At 38.7% G+C, this 27,609-nt stretch overlaps 2 protein-coding genes across 3 annotated transcripts; both read left to right on the top strand.

Moving 5' to 3' along the window:
• The first annotated feature begins 6,884 nt into the window (after positions 1 to 6,884).
• Positions 6,885 to 9,823, top strand: LOC108682298. Of its 2 annotated transcripts, XR_001931558.2 has the most exons (6): positions 6,885 to 7,707; positions 7,957 to 8,072; positions 8,314 to 8,411; positions 8,637 to 8,774; positions 9,198 to 9,311; positions 9,749 to 9,823. XR_001931558.2 is itself a non-coding variant. In XM_018171436.2 (5 exons), exons 1-5 carry the CDS (start codon positions 7,646 to 7,648, stop codon positions 9,237 to 9,239), a joined length of 456 nt encoding a protein of 151 aa, XP_018026925.1. In that variant the 5' UTR covers positions 6,885 to 7,645; the 3' UTR covers positions 9,240 to 9,440. The 2 variants fall into 2 exon arrangements, 1 of the variants encoding a protein (XP_018026925.1); XM_018171436.2 differs by lacking the exon at positions 9,749 to 9,823 and having other exon boundaries at positions 9,198 to 9,440.
• A 5,393-nt stretch (positions 9,824 to 15,216) lies between these two features.
• Positions 15,217 to 25,248, top strand: LOC108682296 (chlorophyllase-1, chloroplastic). The gene is made up of 7 exons (XM_018171435.2): positions 15,217 to 15,473; positions 16,293 to 16,517; positions 17,090 to 17,279; positions 18,857 to 19,063; positions 22,744 to 22,898; positions 24,255 to 24,363; positions 24,696 to 25,248. Exons 1-7 carry the CDS (start codon positions 15,453 to 15,455, stop codon positions 24,851 to 24,853), a joined length of 1,065 nt encoding a protein of 354 aa, XP_018026924.1. The 5' UTR covers positions 15,217 to 15,452; the 3' UTR covers positions 24,854 to 25,248.
• Positions 25,249 to 27,609: the final 2,361 nt, after the last annotated feature.

Raw genomic sequence — 27,609 nt, 5'->3', positions numbered from 1 at the left:
AATGCTAACAGTAGTCATTAATTTTAAAGCGAAGTAACTTACTAGTAGGAACTATAGTATGGAATACTTTGTACATGTGGGTGCTATAACAGATATTTCATGACAACTGTGTCATTACCAGTCATTTGTCAGGTCAAAAGTCATTTGCCTACCGACATGAGCAAACGTGTGCTGGATAAATGGATTACACTTATATACGACCTAACACCTGCACAAATCCATTCTTCACTTCATACGTGCACCCAATAATATCCTTTTATTCAGCAGTTGTGGTAAAAAATATGACCTACCGTAGCAGATTAGCCCGGTTTTTCCAGGCTTTATGATTCCTACTATTTGAAATCCCATTATTCCCGTAACTCCTTACACCGTCATTTGCAATTCAAATCCATATTTTAGATAAAAGATAGAACCCACATTTTACTGTCGCTCGAAATGGGGAAAACTTCGCATTTTTTTAATTTAAGTTTTATGTACCAATTACAAAATCATATTTAAAATGTTCATCCAATCTTTTCCTTCAATTCTCCTCTAATCTATTTCAGTGTTATTTTAGTTTCAGGTAATATCCCGACACGATAAGTATCCTGGATATACCCCCCCCCCAAACAACCCCTGTATACTTTTGGTGTCAGGCTGTAAGCACACAAAACCCCACGCACACACAAACGAACCTTTGACTAATCTATTTCCGATTTGAGAACATTATACTGCACCGGAAGTTTCTTATTGACATTTTTTGCCCTGTGGCCTCCTTTTTTGAAAAAATATCACACCCACACTAACAAACTTTAACTTATCTATGACAGATAAGAAGACAATATACCGCGCCGACGGGCTTCTTGACAGCATTTTTTGTCTTGCGGCCTCCTTTTTCGAAAAACTGTCGCCAAGTACATAGTTTTTTGCCTCTTTTACAGTTAATTTGTATTCACTAATTGCACTGGAATCGGTCGTTGCTAACGGAAGCAGAGCAAGGAGAAAATAGGAAAAAAATTTAATCGACATTAGAAGCCAGTTAATCATGGTCAGTCTTTATATCTATAAGAACTGATAATTTTATAATAGTTTCAAGCTCTGGTAATAACAATTTAATTCATTCTGCAATTCACGGATAGTTCTAGAACAAAGCTAGAAATTCAACCCAAGCCACGGCAACACTGCCGCTGACTCTGCTCACGATTCTTGTTAAGACGCGCCTCTTGTTTTCTTTCGCTCGTCTTTTGTTATGAATTATCCACTGGGTAAGTGTTAAGTTAATAATTGTGTAACATTATTGTATGTAATTCATTCTGCGGAGTTTGTATTCTGTGTATTCCAGTATTGTCACAAAGTGACTGTATTAAATAGGAAGTGTGTCCCGGCAACTCTAGCCTAGGGGCTAATTCTGTTCTGAGACCTCCTGGTCTTGATTAGCCTAACTAGTGAAATCTAATGAAGGAAGATATAATCTTAGAGTAACAAATGATAGCATTGGCATTATTTTGAGGTCATATATAAATTTTATAAATGAAAAAATTTTACTTAATTTTATTAAGTAATAGAAAATAATGCCTCAAACACATGATCATAAATCTTTGTCCCTTTATATAACTGAAATATATGGTCTTGTCGATCGGCTTGATTAATATTAATTGAATTATGCTCAATAGTGAATTATGTGAGAATGAATCTCAAAAGCAGGAGCACCACAATTGTTACATAGTTTTATTATTGTTACTATTCCGCAATTGAAGTTTCGATTAAATTTTATTTGTTCATGAATAGTCGTTCCTCGGATGTTACCAAATCATTAGGAAATAATTATTGATTATTTTGCCAAATAAATCACCTACATTCTCGGAATAGGGTGAAGTATCACTAATTCTTGTAATGTTTTATTTTATCTTGAGTGTTAGAAATAACAAATGTCATTGACTCGTGTTCTAATGATGACCATTGTTCGCAGGTCTCTGTCACATATTTACAACCGAACTCCTGTCCTTACATTGCCTCACTGATAGAACCTTTATTTTGGCCATTATCGCAACTATCGTTTCCCATAAACTTCTCAGACTGGTGCTGAGTTTCTCGCTTATACCTGGTCATCATTCTCAGCCTTCTAATCGCAACGCCTCTGACACCTTTACCAAAATAAATTGTCTTTGTAATCTTATTGCGACTTATTACTATACTTAGTGGGACTACCTCCAAAGTCTCTCGTTGCAACCCCGCTAAAATGTGTACAAATATCACCCCATATCTGCTTTAACTTTTCTTAATGAGATTTTCGAATAAATTCTACACTGTAGACTAACTAATTTTCACTAATATCTGATAATTAATTTGTTTTCTGTAAGGGCACTAACACGACTATGACAATATTATATTTGGTCCAAGACCTGCTTGTGGCTCTCCTGCTAAAAACTATTGTGTCTATTTTTACCTTAATTTGCAAAAAAAAGTCTTCGATTGCGTAAATCATCGAATTCCCCTGAATAAACTCAAACGTTATGGTAACGGGAGCATATTCATTCATTAACAGTCATATATAACCAATAGAGTACGATATGTTTCAATAAACGAGTTCAAATGAACTATTAGATCAATTACGATCAGAGACCACAGGGCTCTGTTATCAGGCCTCTTTTCTCTAACATTTTTATACATGATATCACCTCTTATTTTAACGTGAACTGTAAGCTCTTTTCTGATGACGCTGTATTTTATGTCTCGAGAAGTACCTACAATGATATGTGTGATAGATGTCAGTGAATTAGTCAAGGTGGCTGCTAGACATTAAGTTAGTGGCGCACGCTGATAAAACTAAACTGATGATTTTTACTTCGAAATCAGTTTCACTTTTAAATGGAACAATTTTAGATTGGGTGAGACTTAGATGAGTTAACATTAAAACAATGAGAGTTACGTGTTCGAAGGAGCAATAATGAAGATAAAATTATGGTACACTGTGAATTGAAAATCTAATTATACCAGGAGAAAACGAACAATGCATTCAATTCTAAACAGATAAATCTTGAAAGTATGTTGATAACTTTACAATAATCAAACATTTCAGAACCAGAGATTATGCTTGAATTATCAATTCGATGCATTTTAATATGTTAATATTTGAAAAGTATGAAATTTAATGGCTTGTACTGAATTCAAAAGTGTAAATTGTAAATTGAAGAAATTTTACTAGCTGATAATCCAAGTTGGATTATCCAACCATTTTGATTAAAAATTGGGCGATTCTATCTGTTAACATATGCTGTGGAGACCTGCTGCCAATTATTTATATGAACATATAAAGGCCACGTAGCATTGGTTCACTCACTAATGTTTTCAAGTCTCCTCAAAAATTATGAGCTGTCAGAGGTATGCACGAAAAGTTCTTACTGAAGGATTTTAGAAGCTGAGTGACATATACTTCAGAAGCTCCACTATCTAATGTTCTTTATTATCTAATCTTAGCTTCTACTTTGTCATCTGATGTTAACATGAGAGTGTCTCTTCTGTCTATGCTACTAACTTCGCCACAACATTTATATCGCTGGCCTTCTAAAGAAACGAACCATTTTTAAAGAAATCTGGGGCCGTATTATCAAAACTTCGTAAGTACGCAAAATCGACTTACGAGTGGCGTTGCTATGACAACGTAATACTATAGCGGTGGTATTATAATAACATTTGCGCGGGAAAAAAATTTAGGCTTTTAGCTAAGACTTGCGTACGAAAGTTTTGATAATGCCAAAATTAGGGTGTATTTACGTACCACAAAACTTTTTTGTCGTAAGTACAAAAAGTTACGAAGTTTTGATAATCCGGCCCCTGGGCAATAACTTTCTAGCGCGGTCGGGAAAGCTTTTTAGTTATCGTGAGAGAATTGAACCCTAAAAACTGTAACTCTGACCAGTATTATACGGTTTTTATTGACGCGCTGGTGATTTAATTGGATTAGCTGCAGAGTGGCCACTTATGTGTCATTAATGGTAGTGTCATTCGAGTCTAATTAACTGTCACAATCGCTGTATTGACTGTAACTTGTCTAAGCATTTCATGTAATCCTTGACAGTTAACCAAAAGACTCCATCAAAATTCTCATCCACGGGCGAAATTATTCCTGGTTTACCTCTAACTTCAGCAGCACCAGTACAAACACGAAGGTTTCGAATGCACCACTTGTATATGTCATGCCGAAATCGCGGAATTGCCGGTTATATGGTATAGGCAGCCAGTTTGCCGAATCTGTATAATCAGCATTTCGTTGCTGATTCAGAAAATCGGTCGTTAGAGTTAGAACATAAGGGTACGCACACAGTGAAAGCAGGTTGCCAGCATGCTGGCTACCTGCTCAGGCTGGCGCCTGAAACCATAGAATACAGAAGCCTATTCGTACAGGTTTTCACTGTGAACACTTACATTATTATCCCATGTTCATTCTTGTGGCAGGTTGGAGCAGGTTACCCGCACAGGCAAACCTGCTTTCACTGTGTGCGTACCCTAAGTCGGCAGTTAGAGTTAGAAAAAGGTTAGGTCAAGTTCGGTCAGGTTCCTTTACATTTAAATATTAAACTGAAGAACTTGGCTGACTGACCCAACCCCAGATGAATATTTTTCTATAGTATAGAAATGCTGATTCTACAGATGTGGCAAACTGGCTGCCGATTCCGTAGAATCGGCAATTCCGCTTTTTCGGCACGACATATACACAAGTACACAAAGGCAGCGCCACTCCATCTCCGCTTTCACGGCTCTGTCTAGACTCCAGCCAAAGCGCGGCTGAACCGGACAAGATTATTACTGGTCCGGGCTATGTATACGTTTTAACTGGGATCGGAATGATTTGGGCTCGTTCGTAGTTCGTACCGTCAGGTACGTGCAGAAGTTATTTAGTACATAATGATAAAATTTGAGCCTCTCAGAAGATAAAAATGACTAATGCTTAGGTACGGCATGAACTGAAACATCTAAAATTTTTAGCTCTCCCCGAGATTGAATAGAAAGTGGGCCAAGATTTTTTTATTCGAGCGGCACATCGGCCCCTCGAATTCCCATTCGGATTATACATACTGACGTTCAACGAAGAATGATTCTGTGAATCATGGTGAACGAATAAGATGCACATGCATTCTATTGGGGACCGGCTACCCTCCGGAAAAACTTCTACAGTTATTATCCGATCATCATGAAACTTCACATACATACGTAAAATATGACAATAAGAACATTTTGCTTATATGAATTTTTCGAAAAAATTGATAGAAAACGTGAAATTCATAGAAAACGGCTAAAAAGGGGTACTTTAGAAAATCTATCTCCTCCTACAAATATCATCCTACAACATCGAGACACGTATCATTCGGTTCGTAAGGACCATACCTAAAAATTTGATGATCACTTTTCTCATTTTCCCCTTAGTTTTTTTATGCGCGTTTTATCCCATTTTTCTCATTTTCCCCCCTCCCCCCCTTTCTCCCCCATATAAAAAACGAACCAGACATAAATTAAAAAAAATGCTCATCAAATTTTTAGGTAATTTCCTTACGAATCGAATGGTGTATGTCTCATTGCTGTAGCTTGAAAACTGTAGGAGATAGGTTTTCCGTGACAATAAGTTGAACTTTTCAGGACGGCGCGACAAAGTCCCGCGCGCCTCGAAATAGGCACTCAATGTAGCATGGATACCAAACTACAGGCTCCTGTAGCTTAATCCACTCAAGGATGCTAGCAGCAACTTGTAGCGCAAATCTCCGTACAAAGTTAGGAGGGTAACTGAGCTCAGATGCCAGATGCACCAATATATGTAGTCTTGCCGCTCTAATTTTCTTAGGTCTATTTACTGAAGGAACTCCACCCCCCGCCCCCCGTTAAAGCCCGGCCGTGTGCGTCAATATTGCCGTACATAGATCGCAGTAGTATCGTCGGAAAGCTCAGAATGTCAGCTTTAAGATGAGACTAAGCATGTAACTGCAGCACAACTCAAGTAGAAACTATATTCAAAGATTTCAGCAGCTAATTACTTTATATCTAATTAGTTAAAGAACTCTCCCACCCGCTTCCCTGTAAAGAGACGTCATGAACGTAAATATTGGCGTACAGCGATGGCAGTGGTACCATTGGAAAGAGCAGAATTCCAGCTTTCAGATGAGCACAAAAAGCGGAAAACGCCACAATTGAAAATTTTAGGGTAGCCGGTCCCCTTAGAGAAAATCATTTTAGTTGGTCAAATTTACAGTAATTGCATTGCACTTTCAAAGAGCTGCATCAAAACATTCAGATCGATTTGATTACAGCACTGACGCATAGAAGCAACGCTTCTTTTTTCGAATCGGCAGCGGTTTACAATCAGAAATGATGTTGTTTGAAGAGGACGTGCAAAAAATATCTCTTTCCAACATAACAAGTTTTAAAGTCAATGATTAACATTTTTTCTCGTAACTTTGCGTAATCACACGATGGAATACAGCTAAAAAAGCAAATGAAGCACGCTTATTATTAAACATGATGGGTACAAAAAAAAAATTTCTGTCTTTTCCACCAACTCTGAAGGGCGCAATTATGTGTAATTTACTCCTTAATCCTGCTGGCACCTCGGGGTGCGGGGGTTACAATTTCTTCCTTGGTAATCTCAAATCCGAAGAAGACGCGAGCCTCCGCTTGATGGAAATGTACTAAAGATAAAGGGACTGTGCTTATCAGTCAGCAGTGCTTGTATTTAACACGAGACACGCTGGAAAAGCGCAGCGGGGGCCCAAAACGAAAGCTTTTTAGCATATCCGCAGCCCGTTACGGTATTCAAATTCCCATATGATACGCACGCAGTTTTGGCACTCATTAATCGCGTGCACCTCCGAGTCTTGCAGATAGAATGTATATTGTAATGTGGAGAGGAATATGGAGACAGGCAATGGAGTGTAACGATTGTAACTAACATGCAACCCAGAATGTCACATGTTAGAATGTTTATTATAATGTTGAATCGAGCCTGTGTTACACCTGTACAATTCAACTGATCAGGTCGAGGTGCAAGTTCAGCTGAACACTCTCAGACTTTGATCATTTGGGATTCAAAGTCATTAGTCACATCATCAGCTCGGACGTCTCTGCAAATATGGAGCATTTGTTCAAGGCCTCGCCACTTCACCTGAACCAACGCTCAGCGCGGAGCTCAGCGCTACTGTGGAGCAGCTCACGCCACGTCACCTGAACCAACGCTGAGCACCGAGGATATGCTGCTCATATCAGATATACGTACACGTGTGATGAAAAAATTTTGTTATAACACAATTGAGGTTCTTAAAGCAAATAACTTTTCATGAAAAAAATTAGAACATTTAAACATAATTCTGCCATCTTCGCTTATATTTCCACATTAATTTATAATTTTTCAACCAGAAAGTTTAAACTTTCCTATCAAACAGTTAAATCTAAATTTCAACGTGTGATTGTGGAGCTAGATGCCACTAGCTGTGGAGTCGGATGATCTCTTAGACAGCTGTTCTCACGCGATGGACAAACAACACCAACTGTTTCAATAATTCCATGCAGCTATAAAGTCAGACAATGTATCACACAAGTCACAGGTCATCTAACAGCCTTTCGTTCAAGACGCGTTTTGCCTTATCCTCTTGCCGCTTAAGCCTTCACGACTACCACCAAGATGAAATCTTTCCGTCTTGTCCTACTTCTCTCAGCAACCTTTGCCTGCTCCAGTGTTGAAGGGTAAGTGAACTCAGCAATTGGGTTCATGCGCTGTGCTCTAACCTCCTGTTCACCTTTATCCTAAATTATTAGATGATATTGCTTAGTACTCTAATTTTCTACAGCAACTACAAATCAATGCTGAAAAGGTTGCGAAAAAGTTGCATTTAAACTTGTTGCATTACTTTTTTTCTTGACTAAAATGGGAAATGTTCATCTTTTGATATTATTCACCTAGTGTACTCATTTCTATTCGTTTTTCCACCCCAGTGAACAGGCGTGTACAACGGCCATCAAAAACAACTTGAACTACACAGCCCTGAATTCTGCCTTCCATGCCTGCGCGTTGGATCCAGCGGGACGCGCCGCCTTGATTAAAAACTCAGGTTAGATATTGCATGATTTATTACTATTATTTGGTTGATCTGAAATTTTCTACCATTGCTCTACTTATCTACTGTATGGGCAATTCACCCTATTGATATTAATTTTTGTTTCCAAAACTCAGTTGTAGACTTTTTCTTAATAATTATTGGTATTACCTAGAGACGTATCTTGAAATAGTGAGTGCAACCATGGTAAATTCACGAGGAATATAAAACACTAAGCAATTTACTTATTCTGCAGGTAAACTATGCGCGCACTACGATTACTTTACCGGCGATATCACTTGCGAAATTCAGGCAGCTCCCTTCATGAAATGTGCAGCGAAAAAACTTGGTTACGTAAGTGTGGAAATATTTCTAAGGTGCTTTTTCATCATATGTCTTTGAATATTAGCTGACACTATATGTGGTATTGAACGTGACAGCTCAAAATGTGACCAACGCTATTTATAGTGCATCATCATAGACGTCGTCGATTTCAAACAATTTAATTAGTTATTAACTTATACTATGAAGCTACAACCATTGCTAATGTGAATATGACACTCAATCATTCATTTATAGTTGGATAGCGATGGCTCCATCAACAGCGAAAAGATCTTAGCGGAGTACAAGACTTACGCCAAAAGCGACAAGAAGTGCAACGTTGATCAATACAACTTCGGTGTGGATACATGTGGCACTACCATCAAAAACTACGCGGTAAGTTTTTCTTGCCTTAGCTTCACACGCACATAATCATTTCATAGCATGAAAATAAGTTATGATTATTTCTAACTGAATTTATGTCAAATCTTAACTGGGAAGCCGAGTGATAACTTGGTTTACGAGCATAAGGAAACCTATGCAAATAATTCCTTGTTCCTGTGAGAATAAGAGTCGAAATTTCAGACTATCCAGCAAGTTTCTTTGATCTGGTAATCCACTTTTCTGATGCCAATGTGACATATGATTACCCGTGAATCTGTCTCGCAAATAATTCTACCTTTCTTTAACTTCTTAAAACAATGCTGCGTAAAGTCTTTCTACAATTCTAAGCATTATTTCACTTCTATCAACTATAACTGAAGCATCAATTCATGCCATGAACGTTTATTTAAGGACTTATTGAACTACCGCAAACAGTTCCTGGCGAAGGCCGCATGCATCTTCAGGAAGATGGACTAGTACCCGTGGTGACCTGCGCAATCTTGTACTCATACCTTCAACTGATTGGCGGCTTTGAAGTGTTCACAGCAGGTGCACAATAATAATTAGGGGACCACTCTTTCATGCAGTCAATGCATCGACGCGCAGTAAAAATTGTCTAATCGGAAGTTCTTTGTAATTTGTGCACCAATAAATTCAATAAAATCTTACTCAAAATAATGTTAAAATTATTATTAAATTCAATATTGAAATTGAAACGCTGCTGAAGAAGTCAAGCATTTCACTATGTACTAATATCTTTTGCGTCAAGAAATTTCTATTTGCTTCACTTGAAATTATTAGAATTCGAGAGGTTCAATGTACTGTGGCTTGAATATAAGTTTGAATAAATAAATAAGCGTGTTACCAAACATCATTAACTCAGATATAATCAGAAATCATAATATTTTAGCGTTCCTTGCACTTCAAAATTTGTGACTTGTTGTTGTCCTTCGAACCTCTGCACCTGTTATTTCTTCTCCTGGCAGGTTGGAAAAGTTTCTGAACACTTCAACAATGGAACTTTTACACAGCTCGGGAGAAATAATTTACAATACATTATGTGCACGAATTGGTTTTAATTGAATCTTCTGTTGTGGATAAAATGCTGGGTTGTCTGTTACTTAAATCTCTCCGTGTTGAACGGGCATTCAAATAATGAGGTAATGAAAAAATTTATTAAGTAAAGTACACATAAGAAAAGTAAACACCAAAGACCCAAGAAACTAATAGCTGCATTAGAGTGGATGAAATGCGATGCATTTAGTTTCGAGAGACACATCGCTGTCTGTAACTTGAAGTAAGTTTCACGAACATGCATTTGGAGACAGAAATGTTAGAGAGACGTCGTAAGGCCTATAAGGATAAAATGATAACTGGAATGAAGGGAAGGAGAGTGGTTGAACAGAAGTCATATTTGTACGTCGAATGTGTTTCTACAAGAAAACATGAAACGTGCAGTATTCATTGTCAATTCGAGCAATTTTTGAATCGATAAACGGAATTACTGGGAAATGCTCAAATGATATTAACATCACTGCCATCATTCTAAGTGAAACTAACTTGTTGAAAATTAATTTCAACAAGTTGGCATTGAGACAATATTTCTGCGATTAGATAAAATCGAGAGAAATCGTTACATTTCAGACGGAAAAAATAGTTTCCTAACGTTCTTGAAAAGTTTACCAATGTTTGTTACATTGCTTTGAATCAACCCGATTTGTGTTTAAGGAGATCGATAGTTCTAGGGATCGCTTATCTCACACTCCTGGATACAAAAAATTATTCCGGCTGCGAAATATGATTATGAAGCGGTATTGGAAAGTACGTTAATTTTAGTGATTTTTAGCCCTGCTATATATGGGCTAAGGAGAATGTCGTGAGAACATTATTCTGCTACTGAGAGGTCCAACTGGGACTCAGGATATCATGCGGACGTGAAGAGCTTAGCACCTCATGACTCCAAACCCTTCGTCCCAGGTGACGACGAAGCAGCACCCGAACTCTAGTCATAGCCTGGCAGGGCTGCCAGGCTATGACCGGATATATATAACAGCCTCCCTGATTATATCGTTGGGGCTCCAAGTATGAACGCGTTCAAGAACAGACTAGATGAAGCTATGGAAAAATATATGTTCAGATTTGAAATGCCTAGCACCATATCGAACCCGGTGGAAGTCTAGTAGCTATTTCAAACTATCGTCAGTTTTGAAAATATCCGGTCAAATGACAAGATTTAGATCTTCTCTGAACAAGTCACGAAAAGTTCAAGATTCGGCGGCATACTCTTTAGCGCCGATATCACTATGTTTTGTTATTGGCAACGGTGGCGCATAGATGAGCCAACGATTGCCACATTTAAAATCTAGTCGATACAAAATTTTCCGTTAGCTTCAAATCCAATACATTTACTTATATTCCACCATAATATTCCCTATATCCACCATGGCAGAACAAGTAACATTGTCAAATAAGTAGAGGAACATATTATTACTGTACCAGACATCGTGAAAAATCAACTAGAAGGAAAGTCCCTGCATGCATGATTTGTGCTCGGATCTCCCTCGCGCGAAGCCAAGCCTCTACCGTTGAGCCCTCGGAGAGAACTTGGCGCTCGAGTCATTTTGAGAAACTGGAATGAGAGTAGTGCAGGTATTAATTTTATTAAATGACCGAAGTTAATGATACAACCGTGATGATTAGATGGTTCCATTAACCTTTTTATTTGAACATGCTGCTATATACGGTAAACATGCAGCCACTGAAAGAAACTTCGTTTATCCATTACGAAAGATGGTTCAGTTCAGGTTAAACTCTATGGGAAAATACTTGATAAGTATCGAAGTTTTATCATGTGAACATTACACCAAGTTCGACAGAGGTTCGATTCGAAATATTTTCGCCTGGAATATTGATAGCAATTCCTTATTGCCTGGCGTGCAATAAGGAATTGCAATCACTTCAGGACTTAAAAACGTTAAGGCGTGAAATACCATCACCACTTCGTGTCACTATTTATCACGAGCCTAGTTTTTAATCTTTAGCGTAGGAAAGATACCTAGAAAACTTTATTAGAAATGTAGACTTGAACTCAAAATGATTATCGGACGGTATAAGCAAATTTCTGATAAATAATTAAATTTCACTGTTGAAGTCAGCCAAAGAAAATCGAATTTTTCATTCGTATCCCTCTGCGTAGAGAAGATAGTTTTTGACGAGCAAATCACCCGGAAAGCACACATTTCAAGCAGGACATGGTAAAGATTAGTAGCCATCGCAACAGGTATGATCAACGCGTGTGTACTCGCTCGCTGTGCTTATGAGATGTCGAGCCGCTGTTGACAACGTCAACGTGGCTTTAGATGAACTTGAGAATATTATTAAAATTCTTAACAACGCTTAATCGACCCAAACAATTTACACTTACCGATATAATAAAATAGTCCCAATTGATCGCAATATATCAAACACAGCAAATTGGCGCCTATACGCAAAATTTGCAACAAATTTGCGCACTATATCGAATGAACGTGAAAAATTGGATTCTCCATCATCTTTTGGAAAACTATATTTTTTCATATTTAAAGATATATAAAACACACACAAAAAAATTCCAGTATTCCTCGGACAATTTATATCAGGAGCAGTTTGATACATGCTCTGCAACTTCGCTTTAGCTTGGAAAATTTGTGAACACCTTCAGTCAGTCAGTTTTACTCGTACCTACCTAATTCAAACTAAGTTGTTGCTAAATTTACTTGAATTGAAATCTTACATGCCAAGCACACAAAACGAAGCTGTTGTTCCGTCTTTATCTCAAATGACCTTCATCTTAATAACCCCTTCTATGTTGGATAAATAAGCGGCAAATTTCTTCATGCACTGCTCAGTTTAGGCAAACGGTTATCGGTGGCTTACAACAGGTTTCCCTGCAATGTGCCGTCAATGATTTAAACCCTATAAATCATCGATGATTCATAGATGACAGCCACCTATACTCGCCATCCTCTCGATTTGTTAGCGTTTTAGTCAATTTTTGGCATATATGGCCACCCACCGTTACGCTACTAATCTACTATTGCCACCTATAGTCATGGATTCGCCACCCTTTATTTTTATTTGGGTATGTTCAGTCTTGAAATGCCTAACACCCTATGGAGCCAATAAAAGTTCAGCGATTATGTAAACTAACATCAGTTGAAAAAATCTTGTCAAAAGGCCAGTTTTTGGATTTGTGGACAAGTCTCGAAAATTACAAAAATTGGTTACAGCCCTATTTTTTTCAAAGCCAAAGATGCTATGCTATGCTAACCCACGCGGACAAAACGTCGGGCGCTCCTTCAGACTCAATATGTCGTTAGAAATTTCGAAAATGTATCGCGAACTTATTACAACTGTCTCTCATTGGTTTTTCCTGTTACATTAAGTCAATTAACTACTCCTAATATGCCCTCCAAGCTCCTTCCTTAACATTAAGTTGATCAACTTTTAAGCAGTACTATTCGTTTTCACAATGCAGGTAAGAGTGGGTACATAATGCAGGTGCTGGAGACTCGCAGAACCTCCAGATCCTAGGCTAGGTTTCCATCATTTAGAAAGAACAAAATTGCAGCGACGCCTTGTATTTTTGCCCCCACAAACTTAAAAAGCCGTCACAAAAAAATACTCACCGATTGACGGCTGTTTCTCGACACGGAAATGACAGCACCACATATCTTAACTTACCCGCTCTGCGTATTGAACGAAACTACGGGGCAGCACTACTGGGCAGCAGGTCGTTTTCGAAAGCATGAAGGTCCTAAGCCGAGTTTTTCAATTCTATCCGTACTTTATTGTTTGATCAACTAGAAATTACCTTTTTATACAGATGAATAATTTTTAACGGTAATCATTATACCGTTTAAAACTTCGTGATTACATACATAAATTAAAAAATTAGCTTTGAAAATGCATTGATTTCATTCTTTCTCTTGAGTAACAAATTCCATAACAATTTCTCCTCTTGATGGTGACGACGAGATGAAATTGGAAAAAGATTGAAGTATAAAATGAAGTTTATTTATCAACTAATCTCGAAGTCAAAGTTTGGGTTACTCGGAGAATTGCATTAGGTTTAGGCTATATGATGAATGGTGTTTGATTTAGGCTATTCGAATACTAGTTCTCGGTTTTGGCTTTTCGAATTTTAATATCAGGTTTAAGCTATTTGAATATCAGAATGCCGTTGGGTTTACCGAATAAAAGCATTCTTTTGGGGCTTGGACTGATAAAAGCTTTCAGTTGAGCTATTAATTATATTAGAATTCTGTTAAGAAATTCGAATAACAGCATTCAGTCAGAAATATTTATTATACGGCATTCTGTTGGGATATTTGAATAATAACATTCGTGAAAGCGTAGACGGCACGTAAGCGTTATATAGCTTTCCAACATGTCAATCCTCTTGTAGGTCTCGTTTATTAATTTTTTCAGCGATTTTACGATAAATGAACAGGGACGAAGGATCAACACTCCTCATAAAATGAAAAAATAAAATGAAGGTAAAATAGGTCATAAAAAAATGAAGGTCATAAAAAAAATGAAGGTCATAAAATGAAGGTAAAATAATAAACGTTATACGAAAATTAATGAAGTAAAACTGTGCACGTATGATGTGGGAGAATAATGCGTAAAAACATGTGTACGCTTTGTGATGATGCAGAATTTATCACCCGTGTTTATTCCATAACGTTGAAAGGGAAACCCGAGGAGGAAAAGTCAAGGATATTTACAAGTGTTGTGGCCGCACCTGCGATCTCCCAGGCAAGTCCCCGCCCTGCCGTGGGAAGTTTTTTCGCTGTCAGGGCATCTGGTACTTTTATCAATGGGTTCCAGCAACACTTGTTGGTGATGAGCAAATGCTGCATCATGCACGATATCACTCCGAGGCATCAGTAGTAAAATGACACTTGAGTTGGTCTATTGAACGCATCGTTTGAGAGATATATTTCAACCTATTGTTACTTGTTCGATACTACATTTATAAAAATTCACTTGTTTGAACCTACTTTAAACATATAGTTACTTGTTTGAAACTGAGTATATTCTTAACTTGAAATGCATTGACCTACCTTAAAAAATTCTAATATATCAAAAACATCAACCTGCTTGCAACCTTGAAAGTTACTTGGCTATTTGCATTCTAGCGTAAGATTTCACTGTCGATTTTCTTGACCTAGTATTGGGCTATCAGCATTTCATATCTAAAAATTCAATTGATGTCTTATGAATTTAAATTCAATTGATGATACCTACGCAGCCTTTAATTTGAATATTGATTGCTATGGAGACACTGAAGTTGAAAGTATATTCATGATTACGATAATTCGGGTGGTTAGTCATCCTACTTAAATTATTCATAATCATTAAGCGAGTGGCACGTATGAGGCTTTTCCTTAAGTTTGATAATTCATTTCAGCTTCTTTCTTAGCTATAAATGGACAGTAAATTTTTCTAATGTAATTGTACTTGAATCAGTAAATGACTTCTATATTGCGACACTTATTATTGATCCGAAGTTTATTTATATAACTGTGCACCTATTATATAACTCACAAGATTACGTTGCACCTGTGACTATCTGAATTATTATTTATATAAATTTCATCATCGTTGAAAAGTGAAGTTTTGTTTGGCCAGTTCCTATCTTCGGAAATGAAATCAGTTCTTCCACTCGTAAGTACATGAACAATATTTCTTATAGATATTAAATATTAACAGATTCAAATTAATTGTTATTGATAATATTAATATACAATAGAGGTCTTGTGTAGATAATTTGAAACAAATGTATTGCAACGTTCGAGTATCATAACGGCACTTGATTGTTTAACCATATTTTCATTCGTAAAAAATTATAAATATCCCAATGGTTTTACAGAATTATTTCATTTCTAAAGAAGAATAAAACATGAAAATACAAAGTTAATAGCGAAGTAGTTTTATCAAATTCGAAATGATATATTTGGTATGTGTTGAATGAATCACATGTCGAACACGTGTCCCATATCACACGTCCAACACGTGTCCCATATCACACGTCCAACACGTGTCCCATATCACACGTCCAACACGTGTCCCATATCACACGTCCAACGCGTGTCCCATATCACACGTTCAACGCCACAATAACTGAATTTTGTTGTACAAATTAATCTTTAAAGTTGTAGATTTATTACTGGCTATCTGAGCTCTCCTGGAACGCTCGTTTCCGACAAACAACGTTCTGAAAAAATCGAGTAAAATCCCAATGCATTACGCCAGCTTTGTATGTTGCATTATATGTGCTCGTAAGTTTGATAACACTGTTAACTTACCAACGTTTCAAGCTCTTGCTCAGACGACGTGAAGAAGATTAGTCATTCTTATCCAGCGTTAATTGAATCAATGCGATAGACGTAAAATAATCCTATTATCTTCTCCCCTGTGTCTCTGACTCACTGTAAATAAATGATCTCAAGCGGTTACTGCCTGTCACATTTTGTGCTGTTGCAGGTTGTGCTCACGGTGTGCGGGTTGTGGTTCGCTCCGTGCCTCTGTTTTGACCCTTACTCACCGGGCCCGCATGCGGTTGTCCAGGTGAAAATAAACCACACTCAATACGCCCCTGGCTTGTCCGTACATATGTCGGCTTGGGCTCCCGCAGAAGCTGGGGTTTACCCTGTGGTTTATTTCTTCGATGGGTTTCAATCGACCATGCCAGTGGAAGTTTACGGTGACGTAAGTTTTGTTCGATGAAATAAAGTTAATTAAGAATACTGAACCACGTTCCAGCTCAGAGTAGCGCACAGGAGGTCATAAAAAGGTCGATGATGAATACTTCATAACAAATGTCTTAGGCAGAACACGCTCGTTAGGTCCTGGCAGTATATCTAATAAAATATTTTGTCCACGTATTTCGTTAATTGTACATGGGGAAAATTAGGTTTACCTCAATATTGGTATAACTTAATTTTGCATGCATTTCTTTCAATCGTTAATTGGAGATGAAATGAAACGGTGGATGATCTTATAACTATTGTCTCTAGATCGAGTTGGTACCAGCTACAATATCCTTTCCAGTGAAATTTTATGATTAAATCACTCAATGCAAATCTCAAAGCTCTGGCACAATTCGGATTGAAACTTTCTAAATTTAGTTTTTTAACTCTGATAGAGCCTTTAATTTACTGATTCCAATTAATAGATATTATGATAATTCATTCCCTGTACACTACATTTCGCAGCATTGTACCTATTGACAACTTTTTCTTAAGCCTAAAATTTTTCGCTATATTCCCTCAAAAACCCAGGCCCTTGAGCGAGTATCCACGCACGGGTTCGTTGTTGCAGCTCCGTGGAATTTTACGGACAATTTCCGCCCAGAGGAAAAACTCGACGCAATGCAACATGTGTTTGACTGGACGTACGACAACTTGGACTCTGTGCTGATCGCTGCCGGTGCCTCCAGCGACTTAATCACTGATTATCAGACGGCTTTTGGTGAGGTTACCTCATTGTCTCCTGAGTAGAATTGTAGAAAATTGATGCATTATTGACAAAGACTTCTAGATAGCTAAACGGTAGGGTGTTCGTTACAGGAGTCACTAAATTATAGCCCGCTCCATATGTACTAGCGTGATACCTTTTTCCAATAACGTCGCTTCCAACAATTTTGGTCTAGCATTTTCGCAACCGAAAGCCTCAAAAGTGGTAACGGTTCAAGTTTGGCCCAGAGGTTATAGTTTAGAGTATCAGGGGCAGTAATATCGAAACACCGCTACGTACACGTAAATACTGCAAAGTAGACGTAACTCCAAACGGTGGTATTATCAAAACATTTTGCACAAAGTTACGTACAAGAAGAACGTAACTTTACGAAAACTCGGAGGTTGCCTAAGAGGAGTTAGGCATAAATTTGAGCGGAAGAAGCGATCGATAATCATTTAGTTACTAATAAAACGGCGAATTTTGAAATATGTTGGTTTATATTTAAACAAATAATATAATTTGGTTCCATCAGAGAACAAGTTTTAGTCGTATAAATGCCGGGTGCTAATTGGTTCTTCATTAGCGTCGGAAATTACGAGCAAATGTTAATCCTTATATCCTATAGTTTTATAGCCATTCACCAAAATGATGTCCATATGAACATTCTGTACAAAATTATTAAGAGCTTGGATCTGCTTGCTTAGTAAACCTTAATTCTTTTTAATTTCAAAGTTTTCTTTCTGTCTTTGAGTCTCTCACACCCACAATCTCCAATTTATACAAGTATCTAGACTCTATTATCATTATAAGGCAAATCCTCTAATTTTTTTAGAAAAATATTCATTTCTAATTTCAAAAGTATTTTATTAGTCATGCATCTTATGCATTTTTTCTCCGCGCATGTCCTAATAAAAAACGATCTTAATTAGTAGAGCTAAACAGTTATTAACAGTAGCACGCATTCACAACAATTTTACTCTCGTTGTTCATTGTCATATATATCATTAAATACTAGTGTTGCTATCGAGAAACGGCATTTGACAGTAAAATTTTAGAGTAAATGCATATAGGATTCTTGAAAAAACTAGAAATGTTTAAATAACAGAACACAGAAGCGCGGCGTCATCGACGTCCGAATGTAGACAAAGAACGTAAGCGAGCCTTTGATTGGCTGATGTACAACGAGGTTTGATAATACTATTTAAAATAAGTCATGCGTACGTATATTTTGCTAACGCAAAGAATTTGTCCACTTACGCAACATGCGTAACTTACAACACGCGCGAACTTATTAGAAGTTACGACTACTTAGCGACGTTTTGATAATCCGGCCCCAGGGGCCGGATTATCTTTTTAAACTTACGTGCAAAAAGATACGTGTTGAGTAAGCACACCCTAATTTTGGCATTATCAAAACTTCGTACGATTCAAAATGATTTTTCATATCGATAAATAATTATGATCATGAGCAAATATTCTGGAAGTAAATTTTCATTTTAAAAAAGAGGTGCGAATAACTATCGACCGAGAGATGCCTTATCCTCAAGTCATTCCGTGTCTCTATGCCTCATGCCCTCGTCGCGCTGCAGCCATGTCGCACTCTGCGGGTGGTCACATGGTGTGTAGTTACCTGCAGCTCAGCGGCTGCGAGAACTTCAAGGGCATGGCGTTGACAAGCCCCGTGGATGGGGTTGACCCTTTCGGTGTTGTCGACGATTACTGCACCTCGCTGGACTCTACCCTTAATTTCTCCATACCCACCATCGTCATGGCGGCGGGGCTCGATGATGTGCCAGGTGAGTTGGTAGCAGTAAGTATGTAAAAGTGTATGAATGCAAACATCAAATGAAAAGCACAGTATGGTCCAGAATATGTCATTCAATGATTGAGTATATCCTTTTGTATGGTAGACTATTACGTCTCGGAATAATTTTCTCGAAATGAACCGGGACAACCGTAACGAGACGAGAAATTATCGGCAAAAAATTACGGGATAGAGGGTAAAATTTGTCCCGTAATAAGCGTACGAACCAGGACAAGACTTTATCCAGGACTTTAAAACTTGTGTCCCGGTAATTCTGAAACGACACGAGGCAGATAGATATATAAAACGGGACGTGACATAACGAGACGAGACATGTCTTAAAATTCAAGTCAAAACAAGATATTACTTACAATATGAAAACTAAACGAAACATTCCGAACGAGCGGTTAAGGAATGTCAAGTTAACCCTTGAGTGTTGATGGGCAATTGCCAGTGATGGGCAGATTCGATGACATTTGGCTGCCAAACTGATTAGGCAGTTAATTTAGTGGGCAGATTGATGATGCTTGGCTGAATATCTATTGAATTATGTTGCTGTTAAGCTTTCAATCGCGCGTGACGAGAAATATACAAGTTCATTACACTAAATGGCATCATTGCGAGTCGTTGACATAGTGTCGATTGGTCAGCCGCTTAGAAGAGTGTGGAAGAGCTTTCTCAGGGTACGGCCAGACTAAAAGCGAGAAAGCTGAAGCGCGCTGGCGCGTGCAGGTGGCCAGACACAACGCGAGGTGGCGCGACAAGTCAAATAAAATTTAGACAAGTCAAAGTAAATTTTCAACAATCGTCTACCAAGAGCCCGGCGATGCGTTGAGCGCGCGTTTGGCATTATAAAATAGAATAGAAGTGTCGACACTGAAGGAATAGGCCCATGGCCTGTTCGATTCTTGTAATTTTCGTGACTTGATTCACAAGGGATCCGGCCTTTGGAACCCGATCTTTCCATAACTGACGATTGATTGAGATAGCTGCTGGACTTATTGTCAGGTCCGTAAGTTGCTAGGCATTTTAAGACTGAACATATGCTCCTGCATAGCTTCGTCTAGTCTTATTGCCTGGTCCGTAATTTGCTGGGCATTTTAAGACTGAACATATGCTCCTGCATAGCTTCGTCTAGTCTGTTCTTAAAGGCGTTCATACTCGGAGCGTCAACGATGCTATAATGACCGGAAAGTCTAGATTACTAACGAAGTCTATCGAAACAAGTGTTGAACATGAAACAGTAATTGTAAAAGCCATTTGTGCTTTACACAATATGATCCTAGCTCGAGAAGGCATCGACACTGAAGCAGCAACAGGTGTCGAGGATCACGGTGAAATATTAAATACCAGAACACCAACTGCTGAAAAAAAGCCCGAGGTATGCTATCAATGTTCGTAACCTGACTACATAATTTACTTCTCCATTTGGGAGTGTTTCATGGCAGGCATTCATCTAGATTATAAATATAAGGTTACTACTAGTACAAACGTAAATGAAACAAAATTATGTTTTATTGACCTTATCCGGAATACTCAATGCATCACATATCTGCGACCAGCTATCATCGACGTACTGACGATCTCTGTGCTTGTGGTGCTAGGCGTCCCAGATAGCCGGCACGGCTTGGATGGAGCAGATAAAAGGTTCGACACCCTCCTCGACGACGTCTCAGGGGCAACTGCACGCGCGTGCTCGCGGGCCTCGCGCTTGTATATTTAACTCAACAAATCTGCAAGCTTCCCGCCTCAGCAAGCGCCGCGGGTGCTTGTGTGAGCGCGCCTCCTATCTGGCCACCCCTTCAGGCCCTACAAGATGCCATGAATCAAAAGTGGTAACTGGAAATATTTTGAGGCCATAGGCGTTGCAAACTTTGTGGCGATATTTACAAGTTCAATGATGGCCTCACACCGGGCATGCGTAGAGATGTCGGACAAATTCAAGAATCGGCAACAGGCCAAGGGCCTATTTCTTCAGTGCCGACACTTCTATTCTATTCTAAATTTACGGCCGGACTCGCGGTCGGTCTCACTGCCAATCTCCAAATTCAATGACCAAGGAATATCTTCCAAATTAATGAACGTAGCTCGATGAAACTTGGTATACGTATTCATTAGGACTTAACGGTGATGGTTAGCTCGTGAACATTTTTTCCCTTTCACCTTCATTCGTGAGTTATAGAGCGGTTCTGGCCGAAATTTGCAGTTTTTTCCAAAATATACACGTACAAAAAAGTCGCAGATTTCTTACATTTCAAATGTGTACCAAGTTTTAAAATGATCCGTCCGTCAATAAAAATGTTTTTTGGCCAAGACGCTCCCCTTAAACCCCTATTTAAACCGGGACGTCTCGTCTCGTTATCGCCCCGAAATTCCCACGGAGTGCCGGTTGTGGTCCTGGTTTTTATTGCTAACCGGGACAAACCCTGTTGTCACGTCTCGAATGGAAACGAAAGGACCGAACGCAGGAGTCTACTATGTGGTAGTGTGCTTAAACTTTATTTGTTAAATCAACAGTATCAAATGTATTTTTAAGAGCCAACAAAAATTGATCACTCCAAGGCGTTTCAAATAATTATTAGAGTGTTGAAAAACAATAATGAACTCGATGCACTATCGCTTTTTCTACACTTAGTTTCAAATTTTAACTTCCTTCTCAAACTGTTAGCTTTTCAACGTGGAAGATCATTACCTTCTATAACATAGCTGTGCATTTTTCCGCCTTCTTGTTTTGCTTTGTAACTACCCCCAAAGTTTAGACTAGATATATCTCTCGCCTGGTAAAATACAAGTATAGCTTTATGACGTTAAATTCCCTTGAGAGAGATCTGATCAAATGATCTGTCTTCAGATCACTTGCAAGCAAGTAACGAGCTTTGCCGCAATTGGCGACTGGCCAGACTTAGTTAAATTTCGACTAAATGGGGCCCCCAAATCGGCAAAATTACGAAAAATGGCCCCCACCCACATAAACGAGAAATTCGAAAAAAGCTACGACCAATAGGTAGCTATGGTCTTTACGCATCGAATGATATGCGTCTTGATGTTGTAGCTTGGAAATCCTAGGAGGAGATAGATTTCTACAAAACCCCCTTTTTGGCCGTTTTCTAAGAATTTCACGTTTTCGTTCGTTTTGTAAAAAAATAGACACGAACAAAGAAGTCTTATATTTCTGTTTCACACATGTGTAATAAGTTTCAAAGTGATCCGTCGGTAAATAATAAAGTTTTTCCCAGACCCAGACGCTCCCTTTACCTTCAAAGTGAAGGCTACTATGCAGTGCTACTATGCTGCTTTTTTTTAAGTATAAATTGTCTCCATTCCTGTTTGACATAATTATTTCTCATTCCCAGTTGCTCTGCAAATGTTTTGCGCTAATATTGTTTTATGTCCACATTGTTTTCTCTGGTTCGGGGGCAAGGAGCGGAGCGACTCACGCGCGTGTAGCGCCCATAGGCTTNATGTCAGGAGGTGTTCAGTTCGGTTAAGTTATGTTAGGGTTTTTTGGCTAGGTAAAACTAATGTAAGATTGTTTTAAACACTAATGATACACACAGGAAAAGGCCACAATTGGGGGATTGCTGTGTGTAGTAGGAAATGTGTGGCAAAAAGAAGAAGAGAGAAAAATAAAAAAAAAAATAAAAAAAAGTATAGCGGCTGATCTGGTTCAAGGGAGCAACTTGACAAGCACAACATGCGCGCCGGCAGACATGAGCAACATGCGGCTGTCATTGCGCTTCTACAGAGCACTCGATCCCGACAGCCCCCGCTGGTTCCTCAACGCCACCGAGTTTGGCCACTTCGACTACTGCAACCTTCTCTTCCAGGTAGGATGATGTATGCAACCTACTCTTCCAGGTAGGGTGATCCGGTGATGTATTCAACCTACTCTTCCAGGTAGAGTGATGTATGCAACCTACTCTTCCAGGTAGGGTGATTATGTGCAACCTACTCGGGGTGGGAAGATACATGAACCTACTCATCGAGGTGGGGTGATCTTCGATTAGGTTGCAAATCACGAATGTGATTTTCACACATTTCGAATCACAACATTTCATTCGTAGGGTTTTCGCTCACCTTTAACTACCAATCTGAGTTTCTTGGAGGAAGTATTTGATGCCGACGGGTAAGTTTCAATGTCATTTTCGGCCAACGCATTACGGACAACACTCGAAGCCATTGAGAACAGAAGGCTGAGAGCCAATCTACCTAGCCCAGCAAGAGATACACTGGCGTGACTATACATTTCGACGTTCCAAACAAGCTGCGCAACTTGTACGCTAGAAGCACTTATGACAGTTGCACCCTAAGAGTAGTGTCTTGAGAAATTCCGAGCAAGTCTTCTATTTCTATTGGAGAAATGTTCTTAACGGTGTCCTCAACAGTGAAAGAATAGTTGCCATCGCTTGTTTCGCGTTTCCCGAGATTGTTAATTCGAACACTTGTGCACTTAGTGTGCACTGTGCAACTTTGTCAATTTCTAACGTTTTGGCATAGCATTCTCTACAAACTCAAGTCAAAAGATCATTCGATTAACATTATTCATATATAACATTTTATTATTTTTATCACATAGAGTAGTTCAGATAATTTGTTGCGCGAAAGAAGCTCATTAACGTGATATAATCAAACTTAAAATTCATAAAATCTAAAGAGCTGTAATTGTGCAAATTACGATAAACAACGTGACGCTGAACTACATGCACGACGTGAACTGAAAATTTATTGTATCATTAATTTCTTCGAAAGAATCCTTCCCGTAAGTCGAGGTATCAAAGTCTGGAAAAAATTGTGTGGGCACTGTCGGGAAGTGGACTCCTACAGCAATCATGTATGGACTTCGTACTTGTCCAGGTGGTCCTGATCACATAATTGTGATACTGTACACGTGCCTATGTTGCTGACTTTCCATCTTACTGCTAATTTTCGGGCTTTAGTTAGTTGTCATTTTTATTTTCATGCTGAGGTACAGATTTGTTTACCATGTTCTTCATTATCTCAACCGCTTTCGACTGACGATAATTTTTTGTTCGTTTCTAGTTTTCATTTCTTGTCACTTGCTTTCTCTCTTTCGAGTATTCTACTGTCGGCAATTTATTCTTTTGATCCACAAGCAACACTATTTCCTGCTATATGATAATAACCCCACTACCAGACCTCACATGGCTGCCCGTCTTGCGCAGGAAGCGGCTGCGGTATCGCACTTCTGCGCCACCAACCGGGAGGCTGGCCTCCTTGAGTTCAGCAAGTACCGCAGCTTCGTGCCCGGCACCGCCGTCGCTTTCTTCTTCAGTAAGTCTTCTTCAATAAAACTTGCAATTATATTTCGTTCCTCATCAATAGTATAATCATTCATATAAATTGAAGCGCATAACGTTGTAAGTAGTGACTATTTTATGCGAGTAGTTTTGATGGATCGCAGTTAACACCATGCTCTCGAATTGCTTGCCTAATTCCTGCAATTGATTCTGGTGAAAATATTCCAGTGTTTTGGTTAACCGATCGCGTAACTCGCCTACTAATTAAACGTTTAGAACACCACAATATTAACAAAGTTATCCGGTTTACTTTGATTCTCAGGGAAAGCGAATACTATATTTGTGTGTTTCATTATTATGCCTCAGGTCTCTTGGAGGATGACTGCCAGACGTATCTGCCGTACCTGCAAGACACGTCCGCAATGCCTGTCGCGGTCGTGGGAGAATACGTCAACCAGGGGGAGGCCACGGGCCAGTGTCCAAGGGGCTACTGCTCCAGAGTCCCATCTGTGGATCAGAACTAAGGACATCATCATGAAAATAAAGCAATGATACTGAGGAAAATGAGGAACCAGTCATAAATACGTAGCACAGCAATAAAACATCACGAAAGCAATGAATAAAATTACACAATATTAGGCACTACTCCTACATGGAAATCCAAAATAGAAGAGCAGAGTTTTCTATAATGCATTCCTTCGGCTATCGGTACTAGTAGTATTTTCGCCATAACTAACTACACTCGTATAGTCGTAACTCGCGGCTGTTGTTTTCTCTCCACTGATCAATATACCGGACGCACCTCAATCATACTTGTTATGGTAAAAAACCACACGTGCAGTACAATTTCCTTTAATTAACGCAATTTTTGTCAGATTTAATTTATAATTACATAGTTTAAATAAATCTTCTGTTGTTATTTTATGACTGAGGAGCGAGGACCTTAATATTGGTGAGAGCGAGCGCTCCACTCACACCCAAATAAAAAAATTTTCAGCAAGAGAAACACTCAGGAGCTGCAGTTAAAAACATGGCACTAAAATTCGAAACACTTTTAACTAGTATTGAAAATATCAAGGTAGGGGAACTATAGGCTGGAGAATGTTACAATAGATATTAATGAATTCATACGTAGTTTTCTTTGGTAAGGGACATGTTTATTCTTTCTCTAGGGAATTTTGGCAATCGTTGGCATCCAAACAAAATAGTGCTTGAGCTGTCTTCGTGTATGCAGATCGCAATAAAAAAGCTACCGTTAATTGTGCCTGCGCCAACTGGTCCGAAAATCATTCGTCGATGGAGCGAATATCCTTACTGAAGGATTAAAAAGGAGTTTTGAAACACTACGGTCGAAGCACGAATGCCTCACTGCATGGCGACGTTCATGTAGCGTAGATACAAATCTGTTAATAGTACCAAATAGCTTCAACTCTCATTTCCACACGCAGATCCAGGAAAAGACCAGGGCCTGGTAAAAAATAGAACCAAGGCTATTTAGCATTGTACAGGAATTTGTGCTCACACTGTAAATAGTGTTCAAAAGAAACAGTGATATACAAAGAAGAAATAACAGGAATATATATAGAAATTATGAACAGCTAAACCTAAAAATTTAGCTTGGGGGGGGGGGTTGTTTCGCGAGTAGCCAAACAATTATGGGCAAATTAGAAATGAATTCAAAATGAAATATGCCTCAAAACTACGAAAAATCAAATTATGCAAGTCGTCGTAGAAATTTTTTGGAAATTTGGCAGGTTGAGTGTCAACGAGGAAAAGAAAGCCAGCGTTGCAGTCTGGTACTGACGAGCTAACACCCTCAGCAGCGGTGGACGCGTACAGCGTAATATTCAGGTCATATTACCAACCACTGCTGTCCTAATAAGCACGTGCTTAAATTTTTGGAAGATGAGAGAATAATTTGACTTAATTACATTATTAATATATTATTTGTCGTAGCAATGAAAGTCCTCTCCCCCGGGCGTGCGCTCATCGAGCCTCCACCTCAAACCCCGCCGAATACATGGCCACGTTTTTGGCCGAAGATTTAATGGCGGGAAGTAATAATGTACGATTATTTGTGGTACACTGTTAGAAAAAAACGGCGAAAAAACGGCCCAACTGGCGTTCTAGTGGCCGGCCGCCCCGTGAAAATAAGCTGTTTCGCCGTTTTTATCAGATGTTTTACGGATTTCTAGTGTTAAATTAGAATAAAAACGGCTAAACGGTGTTTCTTTTCACGTGCCGACCGGCCACTGAAACGCCGGTAATACCGTTAACGGTAATTTTTCTAACAGTGTATATAATATTGCCAGGTGATACCCGCTTTGGTAATTGAGGGAGATCCACGTGAATGACCAACACTTAAGGAGCTACTTTAATTTGTTAGTGAGTTTGTTTTTACTTCGGAAAAATGCTTACTGTCAAACACAAGATAATTTCATCGTTACAGAAAAATGAATCGGTCACAATGTAAAAATACTGACACACTTTTCAGCACGTAGCACCATTATTTTTATTATTATTATATTATTACACGATCACCTTTAGGACAAGCCTAATTGGGTCAGGATGGCCCATATACAAGGGGCAAAAAGTGAATCGATATTTGGGCAAAAAATCACTAAATCTTACCAGTTACTGTTTAGTATTGATGATATTGAATCAAACTACGTTTAAAATAATAATCAGGGAAGAATCAATACTAGGGCATTACCCTCCAGGCCATAACGTTGAAACAACGCCAGTGTTTCAGCGATTTCATTCGTCCATTGGACGACTACATCTCTCTCATGGAGAGGCAAAAATGTAATGGCTGTCGCCGTCTCCGTATTTGCGACAACACGCTGCTCAATTTATTCGCCACCACATTATACATACTGAACAAGAGAAAATTTCTTGACACTAACTACGCTATTTCTGCAAGCTTCATGTTCCACAAGCAGCTTGGATAGTGAAGCTCCAATAATTAAATTTATGTATCCACTATCCAAAAAAAGCTCTTTTTGAACAGTTTTTAAATGTTGAAATGGTCTTTATAAAATGTCCACTTCATAATGTAACCAGACGAAAGGTGGAAGAATTTAGGATCTTTTGAAATAGTGAATCGCATAACATTGATTTTCGTCATCAGTTGATGTGCCTCCACTCAACACGAAATACTGCCGTCTTAATGACTTATTTCCCATATATGTAATAATGCATAATGTATATTCATATTTCGAAAAAGGAAATTTCACGGTTTTTACCCAATCTTGAGCCATCGTTTCCTCACATGAACCTC

Source organism: Hyalella azteca, unplaced genomic scaffold, assembly GCF_000764305.2.
Source record: "Hyalella azteca isolate HAZT.00-mixed unplaced genomic scaffold, Hazt_2.0.2 contig13526, whole genome shotgun sequence".
In the NCBI taxonomy this organism is placed as follows: Eukaryota; Metazoa; Arthropoda; class Malacostraca; order Amphipoda; family Hyalellidae; genus Hyalella; species Hyalella azteca.
This window is presented reverse-complemented; position numbering and strand designations above follow the sequence as displayed.